General features: G+C 37.2%; 1 protein-coding gene across 3 annotated transcripts in view; it reads right to left on the bottom strand.

Moving 5' to 3' along the window:
• The window catches only part of Dennd5b (DENN domain containing 5B), a 182820-nt gene that overhangs the window by 21634 nt on the left and 146057 nt on the right, over positions 1-15129 (bottom strand). For 2 of the 3 annotated variants that reach the window (XM_027934152.2, XM_027934153.2), the window contains 2 exons: positions 6738-6866; positions 3202-3323 (listed from right to left, as the gene is read on the bottom strand). In XM_027934152.2, coding sequence (XP_027789953.1) covers positions 3202-3323; positions 6738-6866 — 251 coding nt within the window. The remainder of the gene's footprint in view (positions 1-3201; positions 3324-6737; positions 6867-15129) is intronic. The other variant, XM_071610002.1, reaches the window with a different exon arrangement.

Below are 15129 nucleotides of genomic sequence, written 5' to 3'. Positions count from 1 at the left end.
ATACATACATTGCCATGTACGAGTGGCTTATATGTCACCATGATAATATACACCATCATTAAATTTATAAACAATATCAAGTATTAAAAAGAGAATACCTGAGGACCTGAACACTATGCTATATAGTGTTTTCATTGCTTAATGTATTTAAAAATGAACTCTGTAATAAAATTGAGTACCAATGAACTTATTTACTAGTATGTTTTCATATGAAAGGAGGAGTAGATGACTTATAGATTAGTATTCCATTTTTTGCTGATTTTCTTGGAGAATGCTTAAAACACTGCACTTCAGAACTTTCCCCTTCCAAGTTTACTGTACAACACACAAAACTGATAATAAAAAACAATGGAGCCTCCACTTTGGGCACTGTGTAAAGTCTATAATTCACAACTTGGGAAGCTGTTAAAGGTGACTCCTATGCAAGAGAACCTTGGGGAAAGGTCAAGATGTGGAAAGAGATCTATGTGAAGCCTTTTCCCTCTAACAGTACATCCAAAAGCCCACCACTAGATGTCACCTTCCTATCATTGGCCTTACCCCAAAGGTGGAAGGCACAAGTTAGATATTAGAGGTGTCCTCCCTTCTTTTAAATAATGGGGATGGGTAACACATATTATATGTGTGTGTGTGTGTGTGTGTATGTACATAAATGTGTATATATATATATATATATACACATTTATGTACATATATTTTTTTTGTTGTTGGTATCCTTGGGATTTCTACTCATTTGGTTATAAGTGGGGTGGTCAGAAGCTGTCCTTGAAAGATCTACATATAGGATGAAAAACATTTAGTGGGCAAAGTGTCCAGATACAGCATCACAATAAACTCACAGTTCAGCAAACTCTTAAGGAAAATGAATGGGATGAATGGTTAATTTCCTTAATTCTACATAAATGACTTTCTTTATGTTTGTGAATAATTGCCCTTTCTGTCCTTTTATTTTGGTTGGAGAAAAGGAAAATGTCAGAGGAAAGGCCATACTTTCATGGTATAGTAATCATCAGAATCAAATCGGTTTTGAAACTGAAAGCAGAAGAGGTTAGTGTAAGACTTTATTTTAGGTGCCAGAAGTCTCTCTAATTTCTTGTAGTGATAGGATTAGAAAAGTTGCAAAAAAAAAAAAAAAAAAAAAGGCCCGTTTAGGGTCAGTAGTTCTGCACTGCAAAGTGCCCACAGATGCAAAACAGTGATTCACACTGTTAAGTATAAAAGAGCAATATTATTAACTAAGACTACTTCTTTCATAAAGTATCTCAATTCCTCAAATTCAAAGAATTATTCAGATGAAGAAAAAGTCCAGATATAAGGAAGCCCTTAAGAATCTTAAATGACCTTTCTTGTCTTTTAAAACTGTATATAACATTTCAGAATCGTATAATTGAAGTAACATAATAAATTAATAATAACACAGATCCTGTCCCTTTCTCTTTGGTATTCTCTCCTTCCTTCCTACAGGTATGTGGACAGAGAAGCCATCTTCTGACCATGAGGTGATTAGCACACTCTGATAACGTCTAGGAGGAAATAGACATAGGTCTCGGTCTGTGACAGCACTGCAGATTGCCTACTACCAGACTACTTCTTACATAAGAAAAATAAATTACTGTTATTTAAATAACTTCTTTTCAAAGTTTCTGGTATTTGCAGCTGAACACAATTCTTAACTGATACAAGCAAAAATTCTCCAAAATAGGGAGGGGAACACACTGCAAGTAAGAATTAATAATGGTGGATAGAATAAATGCTGTGGTTCAGTTATCAAAAATACACTGAGGCTGGTGTGGTGGTTCATGCCTGTAATCCCAGCAGTTTGGGAGGCTGAGGCAGGATTATGAGTTCAAAGCAAGCCTCAGGAATTTAGTGAGGCTCTAAGCAACTCAGGTAAGACTTTGTCTCTAAACAAATTATAAAATAAAGGTGTGTGTCCAACTACAACTAAAACAAAATATTAAAAAAAGGGTGGGGGGCCTGGGGATGTGACTCAGTAGTTAAGCACCTCTGGGTTCAATTCCTGGTACAAAAAAAGAAAACAAAACAAAATGTTGAGGCTGAATGTGGTGTGCTGTATGTTTCTAATCTCAATTGCTCAGGATGCGGAGGCAGGAGAAACACAAGTTCAAGGCCAGCCTGGGCCACTTATTTGAGACCCTATTTCAAAATAAAATAAAAAGGGATAGGGATGTAGCTCAGTCACGGAGCATGTGAAGCTCTGGGTTCAATTCCTATTACTAGGGGGAAAAATGACAATCAGTATTTCCTCCCAACCTAGACCAACAATATCTAGCAAGATTCTGAGGTGTTTCTTGGTCAACAAAATTAAATAATGTTGTCACATAAGTGTATTATTATTATTATACACTTATTCTTTGAATTTATGTATTTTGGATAAATATTGGAATATTTATTTAACAAAACATTCCTTTTTACACCCATTGTAGGTAACAATTATCATCAGATTGGATGTTTTGGAAAGATGAATAAGTCAGAAATTAGTACACATGATGTTGCTCCTGGGATCCACTTATGAGGAGGAAAACAAGACTGGTTGAGGGAGATATTAAGTTGTGATGCAGTCTTCTTTTTTAATTAATTTTTTTTTGTAGTTGTAGATAGAATGCCTTTATTTTATTTATTTTTATGTGCTGCTAAGGATGGAACCCAGGGCCTCACACATGCTAGGCAAGTGCTCTGCCACTGAGGTATAGCCCCAGCCCTGTGACGCAGCCTTTTTTTAAATTTTATTTTATTTATTTTAGTTGATGGACCTTTATGTTTTATTTATATGTGGTGCTGAGAATCGAACTCAGTGCCTCACACATTCAAGGCAAGCACTCTACCACTGAGCCACAACCCCAGCCCTGTGATGCAGTCTTAATGATGTCCTCAGCTGATATCCACTGTGAGCTCTGAGATAGCCCTCTGATCACTCGTGGGATGCTGGCTGGCCCTGGCTGGAGGGTACATGCACAGGAAGGTAGTTTTCTTCAGCGAGGTACTACCATAGGCTGGCTGGCAACTGAGGACTATCCCCAGCAGCTAAGGTATATCCTGCATTCCTAAATGGAGATCTGGGGGGCCATCATAGTGTACCTCATTGTACTATGGTATATCTCATTATTATAGATATGAACACTTTTATTCCATTAGTTACCTAACAGAGTCTTTACTTAACAGTCAGTTCTCCAGACTTACTGATAGTGGTGAACACACTGGTGAAGCAGAAATAGTCCACAGCATTGAGGGAAAGAAGATGGTAAAGAAACTGCTCTCTTTCTTCTTCACAACGTAGAAAAGCATAGCGCTTATAAAGCTTCCTAAAAACGAATAAGACAAGCACAAAACAACAGTGTATTTTTTATACTTTTCATTATATGTAAAAATAAACACTTCACTAAACAAAGGGAAGAAAACAATGTTGAAAAAACAGAATTCACAAAAAATGGACATATTAACAGCTAATAAAAGGTTTTTAACTAGTAAAGGGGGAAAATACATGAAAAAAAATTTTTTTTTTTGTATTGGAGACTGAACCCAGGGGTGTTTTACCACTGAGCTACATCCCCAGCTCCTCACCTTAAAAAAAAATTAAAATAACTTTATTTATTTTTATGTGAGGCTGAAGATTGATCCTAGCACCTCATATGTATGAGGTAAGGACTCTACCACTGAGCCACAATCCCAGCCCTCCAGCCCTTTTTAATTTTTTTTTGTGGTGCTGGGGATTGAACCTAGGGCCTTGTGCATGTGAGGCAAGCACTCTACCAATGGAACTCTATCCCCAGCCCTCCCTTTTTAATTTTTTGTTTTAAGAAAAGACCTTGCTAAGTTGCTGCGGCTAGCCTTGCAGTTGCCTTCCTGTTACCCCAGTCTACCATGTTGCTGGGATAACCGGTATGTGACACCCTGCCTGCCTTTGCCATGAATTAAGTTTTTCTATTAAACTAATAGAAGTTGGACATGGTGGTGCATACCTGTAATCCCAGTGACTTGGGAGGCTGAGGTAGAAGGATTACAAGTTCAAGGCCAGCCTGTCCAACTTAGTGAGACCCTGTCTCAAAAAAATGTAAAGGGCTAGGGATGCAGCTCAGTGTAAAGCAACCCTGGGTTCAATCCCCAGTACTGTAAACAAAAAATGAAACAATAAAGATTTAAAAATTATAACTGGCACCAAGGAGGAGCTAATGTTATCCTTATAGTTGGTGGGATTGCAAATTTCAGGAAAGCAATTTGTTGGTAAGTTCCTGTCAACTAGTCATAACCGTTAACTCATAAATTTTACTTTTAGGGATCAGTCCTAAGTATACAATATGAAATGTGGGCGAAGGTTTACTTACAGCTGGGCATGGTGGCGCATGCCTATATTGCCAGTGGTTTGGGAGGCTGAGGCAGGGGATTGAGAGTTCAAAGCCAGCTTCAGCAACTTAGTGAGGCCCTAAACAATTTAGCAAGACCCTGCCTCTAAATAAAATATTAAAATAAGGGCTGAGGGATGTGGCTCAGTGGATAAGGTGCCCTTGGGTTTAATCTCTAGTACCAAAAGAAAAAAAAATTTAAAAAGATTTACTGACAAATGTCCACTAAAATGTTATTTGTGAAGTAAAAACCTTTTAGGCTGGGGCTGTAGCTGGGGTGAAGTAAGATCCTGGGTTCAATTCCCAGCAGTGACAAAAAACAAAAAATAAATAAAAACTAAAATGTTTCACAATATATTCACATGCTGGAATACTGTTATGGCCATTTAAGATAAAAGTTTATGCAGGGTTTTAACAATGGCATAGTTGCTACTACAAAAAATATTACTCTTTTTATTTTTTTGGGATGGGGTAACTAGGGATTGAATTCAGGGGTACTCAACCACTAAGCCACAGCCCCAGCTGTTTTTTGTATTTTATTTAGAGACAGGGTCTCACTGAGTTGCTTAGTGCCTTGCTTTTGCTGAGGCTGGCTTTGAACTCGCAGTCTTCCTGCCTCAGCCACCCGAGCTGCTGGGATTATAGGTGTGAGCCACCACGCCTGGCTTAATATATTTAATTCTTTTTTTTTAAAAAAAAAATCTTTGTTTTATTTAATTATTTATTTTTTCATGTGGTGCTGAGGATCAAACCTAGTACCTCACACATGCAAGGCAAGCACTCAACCACTGAACTACAACCCCAGCCTCATATATTTAATTCTTATGACAATCCTATGAGATAAGTCTATTAGCAATCTCATTTTTTATAAATGGAAGAACAGAGGCATAGAGAAGTTAATTATCTTGTCCAAAGCCATTCAAAAAGTAAGGAGTAAAGGCAGTATTCAGACTTCAGAGTTTAAACTTTTATATATTGTGAAACCATGTTAGGCTAAAAAAGGATGGCACTGAATTGCAAATACACTATAATTTTAACTAAGAAGGTATGAATAGATGACAGTATAGATGAAAGTACAGAAATACTTAATATTGTTCTTTATGCAATAGGATTATAAACTATCATGTTCTTCTTCTTTGTACTTTTTTTTTTTGTTTTTGGTAATGGTGATTGAACTCAGGGGTACTTTATCACTGAACTGCATCTCCAGTCTTTTTTATTTTGAGAAAGGGCCTTGCTAAATTTCTGAGAGTCTTGCTAAATTGCTGAGGTTGGCTTGGAACTTGTGATCTTCCTGCCTCAGCCTCCCGAGTTGCTGGGGTTAAAGTTGTGTGCCACTATGCCTGGCTCTTTGTACTTTAGCCACAATGGGCATAAATGACTTTAATGATTGGGGGAAAAAATGTTAAAAGACAAGGTCTGGTTCACAGTTGATAAATTACATTTTATTATCAAAACGACTCTCTGGACATTAAGACTCATCCTAAAATGATCATGGGGTAATTAATCCAAGGGTGATACATATAAAAGTAGAACTGCAAAAAGCACTGGGTTACTATGATGGGATTACAATAAACTGTCATATTTAGGTCTTGGTTAGATTCTTTACATATATATGCTCTTAAAAACTCAAAAGTCCTTAGCCTTCAAAAAAGCTCTAATGTATACATTCAGACATGTATTCAGGATTTCTTGATAAAGGAAACTATCAAACCAATTAACAATTAATTGTCAGGCTATTAAATGGTTTCCTGGCTTTAGATTATTGAGCATAATGTTGGCAAGACTGTCATAAACCCTTTACAGTGAACCCTTCTCCCATCCTTTTTATGCTACTCTAGGTTTCGAAGTTGCTGTCAAACTGTACAGATGAATTATTTTTTTTTTTCTGATTAGAACATAGCAATCTGGCCCTTGGCTATAAAATATGATGAGCCCTCCCAGCAATGATCAAATATTATGTTAAGATAGTTTCTTTTTTCTTTTTTGAAAGAGAGAGTGAGAGAGAAAAAGGGGGGGGGGAGAGGAGGAGAGGGAGAGAGGGAGAGAGGGAAAGAGAGAGAGAGAGAGAGAGAGAGAGAGAGAGAGAGAGAGAGAGAATTTTTTTAATATTTATTTTTTAGTTATCGGCGGACACAACATCTTTGTTTTGTATGTGGTGCTGAGGATCGAACCCGGGCCGCACGCATGCCAGGTGAGTGTGCTACGGCTTGAGCCACATCCCCAGCCCCCTAAGATAGTTTCTTATTCTGAAGTACACTCCTGTTACACAATAAGAATTCATGTGCAAACAAATCAGCAATTCATGCTAAAGATGCCAGTTTGTCAGCTTTGCCAGCATACAAAACAGAAAGGTCTCAAAAGGCAATATCTTACTTGGTAAGTGGTTGGTTAGAGAGCAACTGCTTGAGATGCTGGGACAAAAGCTTCTTCTCTAGAGATAATCTTATCCATGCCCGAGCTCGTCCAACATCAGTTTTGATCTCACTCATGTTTTGAATATGCCTAAAAAAACAGTAGTAACAGTAAAGACACAGATCCTAAGGAAAACTTGAGCTAAAAAAGAACTAAAAAAGAATTAACAGTTCTGGGCACCAAAAAGCTGTTTCATACTTAGAGGAAGTAATGGGTAATACACAATTTGAAGGCCCATTAAACCTTAAAAAGTTCCATCTGAATCATGAATTTAGTCCCACATCAGAAATGTCATTATAATACAAACACACAAGCAACAACATCTTAAGATAAAGCATTTAACAGTCATCTATTCTTTCAGACTTATTATGTCCCTGTTTCATCCTCCGAGTTACCTATAAACAGGCACTTGATGATTCCCAATGCTAAAGAAAAGTAATAAAACAATATGAACAGTTAAGTTCTTATTCAAAATAATTTTTCTATAGTTTAAAAATGAGCCACAACTTTAATCCACTTAACTATTTTTTCTTATTCTTTTCCCTTATTTTTGTTTTGTACTAATAGAGATTAAACCCAGGAGTACTCCATCACTGAACTACATCCCTAGTCCTTTTTAGTATTTTTAAAATTTTGAGGCAGCTGAACCCTACACTGCCCAGGTTGGCCTCTGATTTATGATCTGCCTGCCTCCTGAGCATATGGAATTACAGGTATGTGCCACTAAACCTGGTAACTACTCATCTATTTTTCAAGTTGCCCCAGACAATATATGGAAAATATAAAAATTTTACTTTTATGGCATCAGAAGTCACATTATACTGTGTTGATAATCTTAAAAGCTAGAAAGATTTAGGTAATTATGTGGTACACAAAAAAAATTGTGTGGTCAAACAACAATTAAAAGTTACATCTTTTAACTGGGTGCAGTGGCCCATGCCTGTAATCCCAGTGACCTGGGAGGCTGCGGCAGGAGGATTATAAATTCAAGGCCAGCCTCAGTCACTTGGCAAGGCCCTAAGCAACTTAGGGAGACCTGTCTCAAAATAAAAAAATTTAAAAAGAACTGGGGATGTGGCTAAGTGGTTAAGTGTTCCTGGGTTTGATTCCCCAGAACCAAAAAATAAAATAAAATAGAATAAAAGTTATGTCTATGTATAAATTAGTATTCCATGTAAATGTCAGTGCTATATTTAGCCAAACTAAATTTATCTTCCTAAATAATTTTTTTCCTAAAGGGGAAAGGAGGATCAGACAAGAAGGATAAGCCTTAGAGAGAGGGTAAATTATAAAAACCACCACAGGGAGGTGAGTCATGAAAAAGCCTTTGTTACTATATAATGCATCATTTCTCATTTGATTTTTTTTTTTTTAAATATCCAGAATGACTCATTCCGGCTGTAATAAATACTGCAACAAAACTCTGCTGATTCTAAGCATTCAGAATAAGGAAAAAATCCTCTCTGTAACACACACATGTTCTTGCTTTTTTCTTCACTTTCTCCCTTTTTCTTCTCCTCACCCTGAATGTGAAGAAGTAGCACTTTAATCTTCAGTGCTGATGTATGAGCCAACACTCTTGATCAATAAGATGCAAAGCACTGTTATCACATTACATAGACAGATACACTAAAGAAATGACTTAAAAAACAAGTCAGAATCAGGAGGTAAAGTTGTGACTGGGTGTGGTGTAATCCCAGTAACTCAGGAGACTGAGGTAGGAGGATGGCAAGCACGAGGCCAGCCTTGGCAACTTAGCAAGACTCTGTCTCAAAGTAAAATAAAAAAGGCTGGGGGTATAGTTTGGTGGTATAACACTCATCAGTTCAATTCCTAGTATCCCCCCGCCTCCCCCGAAGATGTGTTATAATTTTTGTGGGATTTAACCAAAACCATCTTACATCTAAGAATTTTTTCAGATTTTATAATACTTATTTTATTTTTATTTTTTTTAGAGAGAGAGAGAGAGAAAGAGAGAGAATTTTTAGTATTTATTTTTTAGTTATTGGCGGACACAACATCTTTGTTTGTATGTGGTGCTGAGGATCGAACCCGGGCCGCACGCATACCAGGCGAGCGCGCTACCGCTTGAGCCACATCCCCAGCCCTTATAATACTTATTTTAAAGGAATTAATGCTATTAAACATGGTCATTAACAGAGAAATCTGGTGTCAAGTAACATCCTCTTGGACCCTGGTTCTTACTGGTCTGGTGTCAGTAGCTAGGCACCTGACAACCCAATTGGGTACCTTCCATATGAGTCTCTGAAAGAGCAGTGGCTATTCCTCAGCCCAAGGACATTCCTCAATTGATAACAAAGGTGACTAAAAGCAATAAAGTCTTAAACTTTAAACTACTATTTTTTTCTACTGCATTTTCTTTAAATTTAATTAGTATGCTTCTTTAAAAATGACCCTATCATTCTTGTGGCATTTCCTTATTTGTGGCACCACAAGATGCCTCGGACTTTTCCTGTTTTTTTTTTTTCTTTTCTCAGTATTGGAATCCTGGAATCATCCATTCCCTAGGAAACCCTGGTTCCTCCCATTAGAGAACTATTTATTTATTTTTGCAGTACTCGGGGTTAAATGCACTGACCTATATTCCCTTTTTTATTTTGTATTTTGAGATGGTTCTGTGTTGCCCAGGTTAGACTTGAACTTGTGATCCTCCTGCCTCAGCCTCCTGAATAGCTGGGACTGCAGTGTGCATTACTGCGTGCAGCTACAGAATTATATTTAGAAATTAATATATGAGAGGCCAGTGTGCTCACTGTTACTGAGGTACTACTCTTCCAGTTCTTGTCCATGCAAAAAGCTTAGAAATATATCAGTCACTTCCTGGGGGAGGATCTGGAAGAGAGGTTAACTAAGAAGCAGCACAGGGAATTTGGTGGGTGAACAAAACTGTTCTTTATCATGATTGGGTATTTGTGAAGTCCCACAGAACTACATACTAACAAAGAGTGAACTTCATTGTACATAAATTTGGGAAAAACAAAACAAATTCACCAACCAAAATGTGGAGGTAACCCAAAATGGAATACAAAGTAACAAAAAGAACAGGACTGTATTATTATTATAAATAAATAGTATAACCATAGTGAAGTGAATGGAGAGAATAAAAGGAACTAATCTAAGCTTTAGAAAACAATATTTTGATTGGATACTGAAAGGCCAAAGACAAAGCTAGAGTTAGACATGAACACTGTGCTAATTTAGTTAATAAGCTTTTTTTCTCATATGGTTTAGCAATTAAAAAATTACCTAGTATGTATACAAAACATATAAGAGTTATACAAATAAGTAAATATATTCTAGATAATGGAAGCCAGGTTTCTAGTGGTTATAGAAAGAAGTTACAAATATGAATTATAATATGAGATATTATTAACCATTACGGAGCCCAAGGTCACTTTTTTTTTTTTTTTTTTAAAGACAGAGTTGACCAGGCTGCTTCTCAACTTCTGTGCTCAAGTGATTCTTTTGCCTCAGCATTACAGGTCTACATCACCATGCTGGTTCAGGGCCCAAGGTCTTAACCAGTGTGCAACACTGCTCATCAAGTGAACACAGTGAAATCCAAGCAGCACCTCCTCTCCCTGACAAAATAAATAAAAATAAAATAGAAGAAAGTAAAACAGCAGGAACTAGAAGGAGCTTACAGTAGCCTTACATGATGTGTCTGTCCCCCACTGGAAATTGAATCAAGAATTGCTTTCCACTGAGTTATATCTCTAGCTTGCTTGCTTTGATTGATCTATCTATATCTATCTATCTATCTATCTATCTATCTATCTATCTATCTATCTATCTATCAATCATACGGGGTATTGAACCCAGTTTGTACTGGGGCACTCTACCACCAAGTAATATCCCCAGCCCCCCCCCCCCCTTTTTTAATATTTGAATTTTTTTTTCAGTTGTAGATGGACACAATACCTTTATTTTATTTGTTTATTTATATGTGGTGCTGAGGATCGAACCCAGGGCCTCATGTGTGCAAGGCAAGTGCTCTACCACTGAGCCACAACCCCAGTCCCTTAAAATATTTTTTTATAACTTTATTTTATTTATTTATTTTTTATGTGGTACTGAGGATTGAACCCAGTGCCTCACCCAAGCTAGGCAAGTGCTCTACCACTAAGCTAGCTACAGCAACAATGCCCCCAGCCCTTTTTATTTGGAGACAGGGTCCCACAAAATTGCCCAAACTGCTGTTAAACTTGTGATTCTCCTGCCTCAGGCTCCAGTGCACAACCATACCAGGCAACTACTTGATGTGTGTGTGTGTGTGTGTGTGTGTGTGTGGTGCTGGGGATTGAAACCAGGGCCTTGTGCATGTGAGGCTAGCACTCTACCAACTGAGCTATATCCCCAGCCCCCACTTTTTAATGAGGTTTCAGAAATTTGGCTTGAGTTCATAGTGGCAAAGCTTTAAACCACCACCTCCTTAAGTTGATGGCTACTGTGAAGCCATTGTAAAACACAGGTAGTTGTATATTTTTGTTAAGAGAGCTGAACCCATTTCTTCTCAAAAAAAATCATAAGCCACATAAGGACAACTACGTTTCATCTACCAAAGAGTAATAAAACTTAAGACATAAATATATAAATTGATTCAGATGGCAACTAACATTTTGTGATTCTTAGTATGGGCTATGTACTTAAGTTCTTTACGTAAACTAACTCATTTACTTCTCATTTAATCACTTCCTGGCCTTTGGCTAAGATCAAGTATAATTCTCATAATACTCCCAACAATATGCTGTCTGCAAGAGACTCACCTCACAGGCAAAGGCATCCATAGACTAAATTGAAAGGATGAGAAAAAATATACCCCATTCAAATGGGACTTGTAAAGAAGTAGGGGTTGCTATTCTCATATCAGATAAAGCGGACTTCAAGCCAAGAGCAATCAGAAGAGACAAAGAAGGTAACTTCATATTGTTTAAGGGAATCATACATCAACAAGATATAATTATTATAAATATTTATGCCCCAAACAATGGAGCATCTACGTATATCGAACAAAACCTTCTCAATATTAAGAATCAAATATATCACAATAAAATAATACTGGGTGACTTTAACATGCTTCTCATCACTGGGTAGATCATCCAAAAATAAACTAAGTAAAGATTCTATAGAATTAAAACATACAATTAATAATACGCATCTAACAGATATCTATAGATTGAATTCACTTTCTTTTCAGCAACACATGGAACATTTTCTAAAATAGACTCTATTTTGGGTTGTAAATCTTGGCAAATACCAAAAAACAAAACCCACAAACATCTTGCATTCTATCAGATCATAATGGAATAAAATTAGAAATCAATAATAAAATAAAAACATAAACCACTCCAATACCTGGAGATTAAATAATATATTTTTGAATGATGAATGGATAGAAGAAATTGGGGAGAAATAAAAAAAATTCTTAGAAGCAAATGAATATAGTGGTACAATACATCAAAATCTCTGGGACAATATGAAGGCAGTTCTAAAGTAAAAGTTCACAGCCATAAGTACATACATTAAAAGAATAGAAAGATACCAAATAGCTGGGCTCAGTGGCGCACGCCTATAATCCCAGTGACTCGGGAGGCTGTGGCAGGAGGATCACGAGTTCAAAGCCAGCCTCTGCAACAAGGAGGTGCTAAGCAACTCAGTGAGAACCTGTCTCCAAATAAAATACAAATAGGCCTGGGGATGTGGCTCAGTGGTTAAATGCCCCTGAGTTCAATCCTCAGTGCCAAAAAATAAAAAAGAAAGAAAAAATCCAAAACAAAACAAACAAAAAAACCCCATACCAGACAAACCAACAAAACCCTCCACATTAAAAGATACTGCACTGGGGCTGGGGGGGCTGGGGTTGTAGCTCAGCGGTAGAGTGCTTGTCTCACATGTGCGGGACCCTGGGTTTGATCCTCAGCACCACATAAAAATAAATAAGTGAAATAAAGGTAGTGTGTCCAACTACAACTAAAAAATAAATATTAAAAAAAAAATACTGCACCATGAGCAAGTGGGTTTCACTCCAGGGATGCAAGGTTGTTTCAACATGGAAATCAATAAATGTAATTCACCACAGAAATAGATGTAAGGACAAAAATCATATGACTATTTCAACAGATGCAGAAAGAGCATTTTACAAAGTGTAGCACCCATTCATATTTAAAACACTAGAAAAACTAAGGATAGAAGAAACTTATCTCAACACTGTAAAGGCTGTATATGACAAATGCAAGGTCAACATTATACGGAATGGAGAAAATCTGAAAGCATTTCCTCTAAAAACAGGAACAAGATAAGGATGCCCACTTTCACCACTCCTGTTCAACATAAGTCCTTCAAACTCTGGCCAGAGCAATCAGTAAGAGAAGAAAATTGAAGGTATACAAATAGGAAAAGAAGGGTGAAAATTCTCTCTTGTTTGCTGACAACATGATCCTATATTTAGAAGACTCCAAAAAATACTCCACAAGGAGACTTCTAGAGCATGTAAATTAATTCAGCAAAGTAGCAGGATCAATCACATGCCTAGACTGCAATGATGAATAAGCTGAAAAAGTAATTAGTAAAAGTATCTCATTCACAATAGCCTCAAAAAGAATAAAATACCTGAGAATCAACAAAAGAGGTTGAAGGGCCCCTACAATGAAAACTATAGAATACTAAAGAAAGAAATTGAAGAAGTCCTTAGAAGATGGAAGGACCTCTCATGTTCTTGGATAGAATTAATATTGCCAAAATGGACATACTACCAAAAGCACTATATAGCTTCAATGCAATTCTCATCAAAATTCCAATGACATTCTTCACAGAACTAGAAAAAGCAGTTATGACATTCATTTGGAAAAACAAGAGACCGGGGATGGCACTGTAGCTCAGGGGTAGAGGGCTTGCCTAGCACGTGTGAGGCCCTAGGTTCGATCTTCAGCACCACATAAATATAAGTAAATAAAATAAAGGTATTGTATCCATCTACAACTGCAAAAAACAAACAAACAAACAAACAAACAAACAAAAAACCTCCAAGAGACCCAAAAACAGGTCTCAGGGTGAGAAAAGTGAAGCAGGAAGCATCACAATACTGGACTTCAAATATACTACAGAACTATAGTAACAAAAATAGCATAGTACTGGCACCAAATAAGCATGGAGACCAATGAAACAGAAAAAAAGACACAGAGACAATACCATATAAATGTAAGTATCTCATACTAGACAAAGGTGCCAAAAAATATGTTGGAGAAAAGGTAGCCTTTTTAACAAATGATGCTGGGAAAACTGGAAATCCATACGTAGGAGAATAAAATTTAACCCCTGTATTTCACCCTGTACAAAAGTCAACTCAAAATGGAACAAAGACCTAGGAATTAGACCAGAAAGCCTGCAACTGCTAGAAGAAAATACAGGCCCAATACTGCAACATGTCAGCTCAGGAACTGATTTCCTTAAGATGACTCATAAAGCACAAGAAGCAAAACAAAAAATCAGTAAGTGGGATGGTATCAAATTAGAAAGCTTCTGCATAGCAAAGGAAACAATTAGTTGCGTGAAGAGAGCCAACAGAATGAGAGAAAATCTGTTACCTGCTCTTCAGACAGGGAATTAATATCCAGGATATACAAAGAACTAAAAAAACAAGCAATAAATATATGGATAAAGAGCTGGGCATGGTGGTTCATGCCTGTAATCCCAGAGGCTTAGGAGGCTGAGGTAGGAGGACAGCAAGTTCAAAGCCAGCCTCCATAACTTAGCAAAGACTTAAGCAACTTAGTGAGAATCTGTCTCTAAATAAAAAATAAAAATGGCTGGGGATGTGGCTCAGTGGTTAAGTGCCCCTGGGTTCAGTTTCCACTACGGGGCGGGGGGGAAGAAAAGAAAAGAACTAAAAAGACACTTCTCAAAGAAAGAAATACAAATGGTCAACAAATACATGAAAAAATATTCAACATCTCTAGCAATTAAAGAAATGCAAATTAAAACTACATTGAGATTTTATCTCACTCCAGTCAGAATGGCAATTAGTAAGAATATAAGTAACAATAAAGATTGGTGAGGATAAGGGGAAAAAGGTACACTCATACTTTTTTGGGACTGCAAATTAGTGCAACTACTCTGGAAACAGCATGGAGATTCCTTAAAAACAAAACAAGCTGGGCGCAGCAGCACAAGGCTGTAATCCTAGTGGTTCCCGAGGTTGATACAGGAAAATCCAGAGTTCAAAGCTAGCCTCAGCAAAAGGCACTAAGCAACTTGGTGAGACCCTGTCTCTAACTAAAATACAAAATAGGGTTGGGTATATGGCTCAGTGGTTGAGTGCCCCTGAGTGCAATCC

The sequence above is a fragment of the Marmota flaviventris genome, chromosome 3, assembly GCF_047511675.1.
Source record: "Marmota flaviventris isolate mMarFla1 chromosome 3, mMarFla1.hap1, whole genome shotgun sequence".
Taxonomy (NCBI): Eukaryota; Metazoa; Chordata; class Mammalia; order Rodentia; family Sciuridae; genus Marmota; species Marmota flaviventris.
The sequence above is the reverse complement of the archived record's forward strand: the minus strand, read 5'-3'. Positions and strand labels throughout refer to the sequence as shown.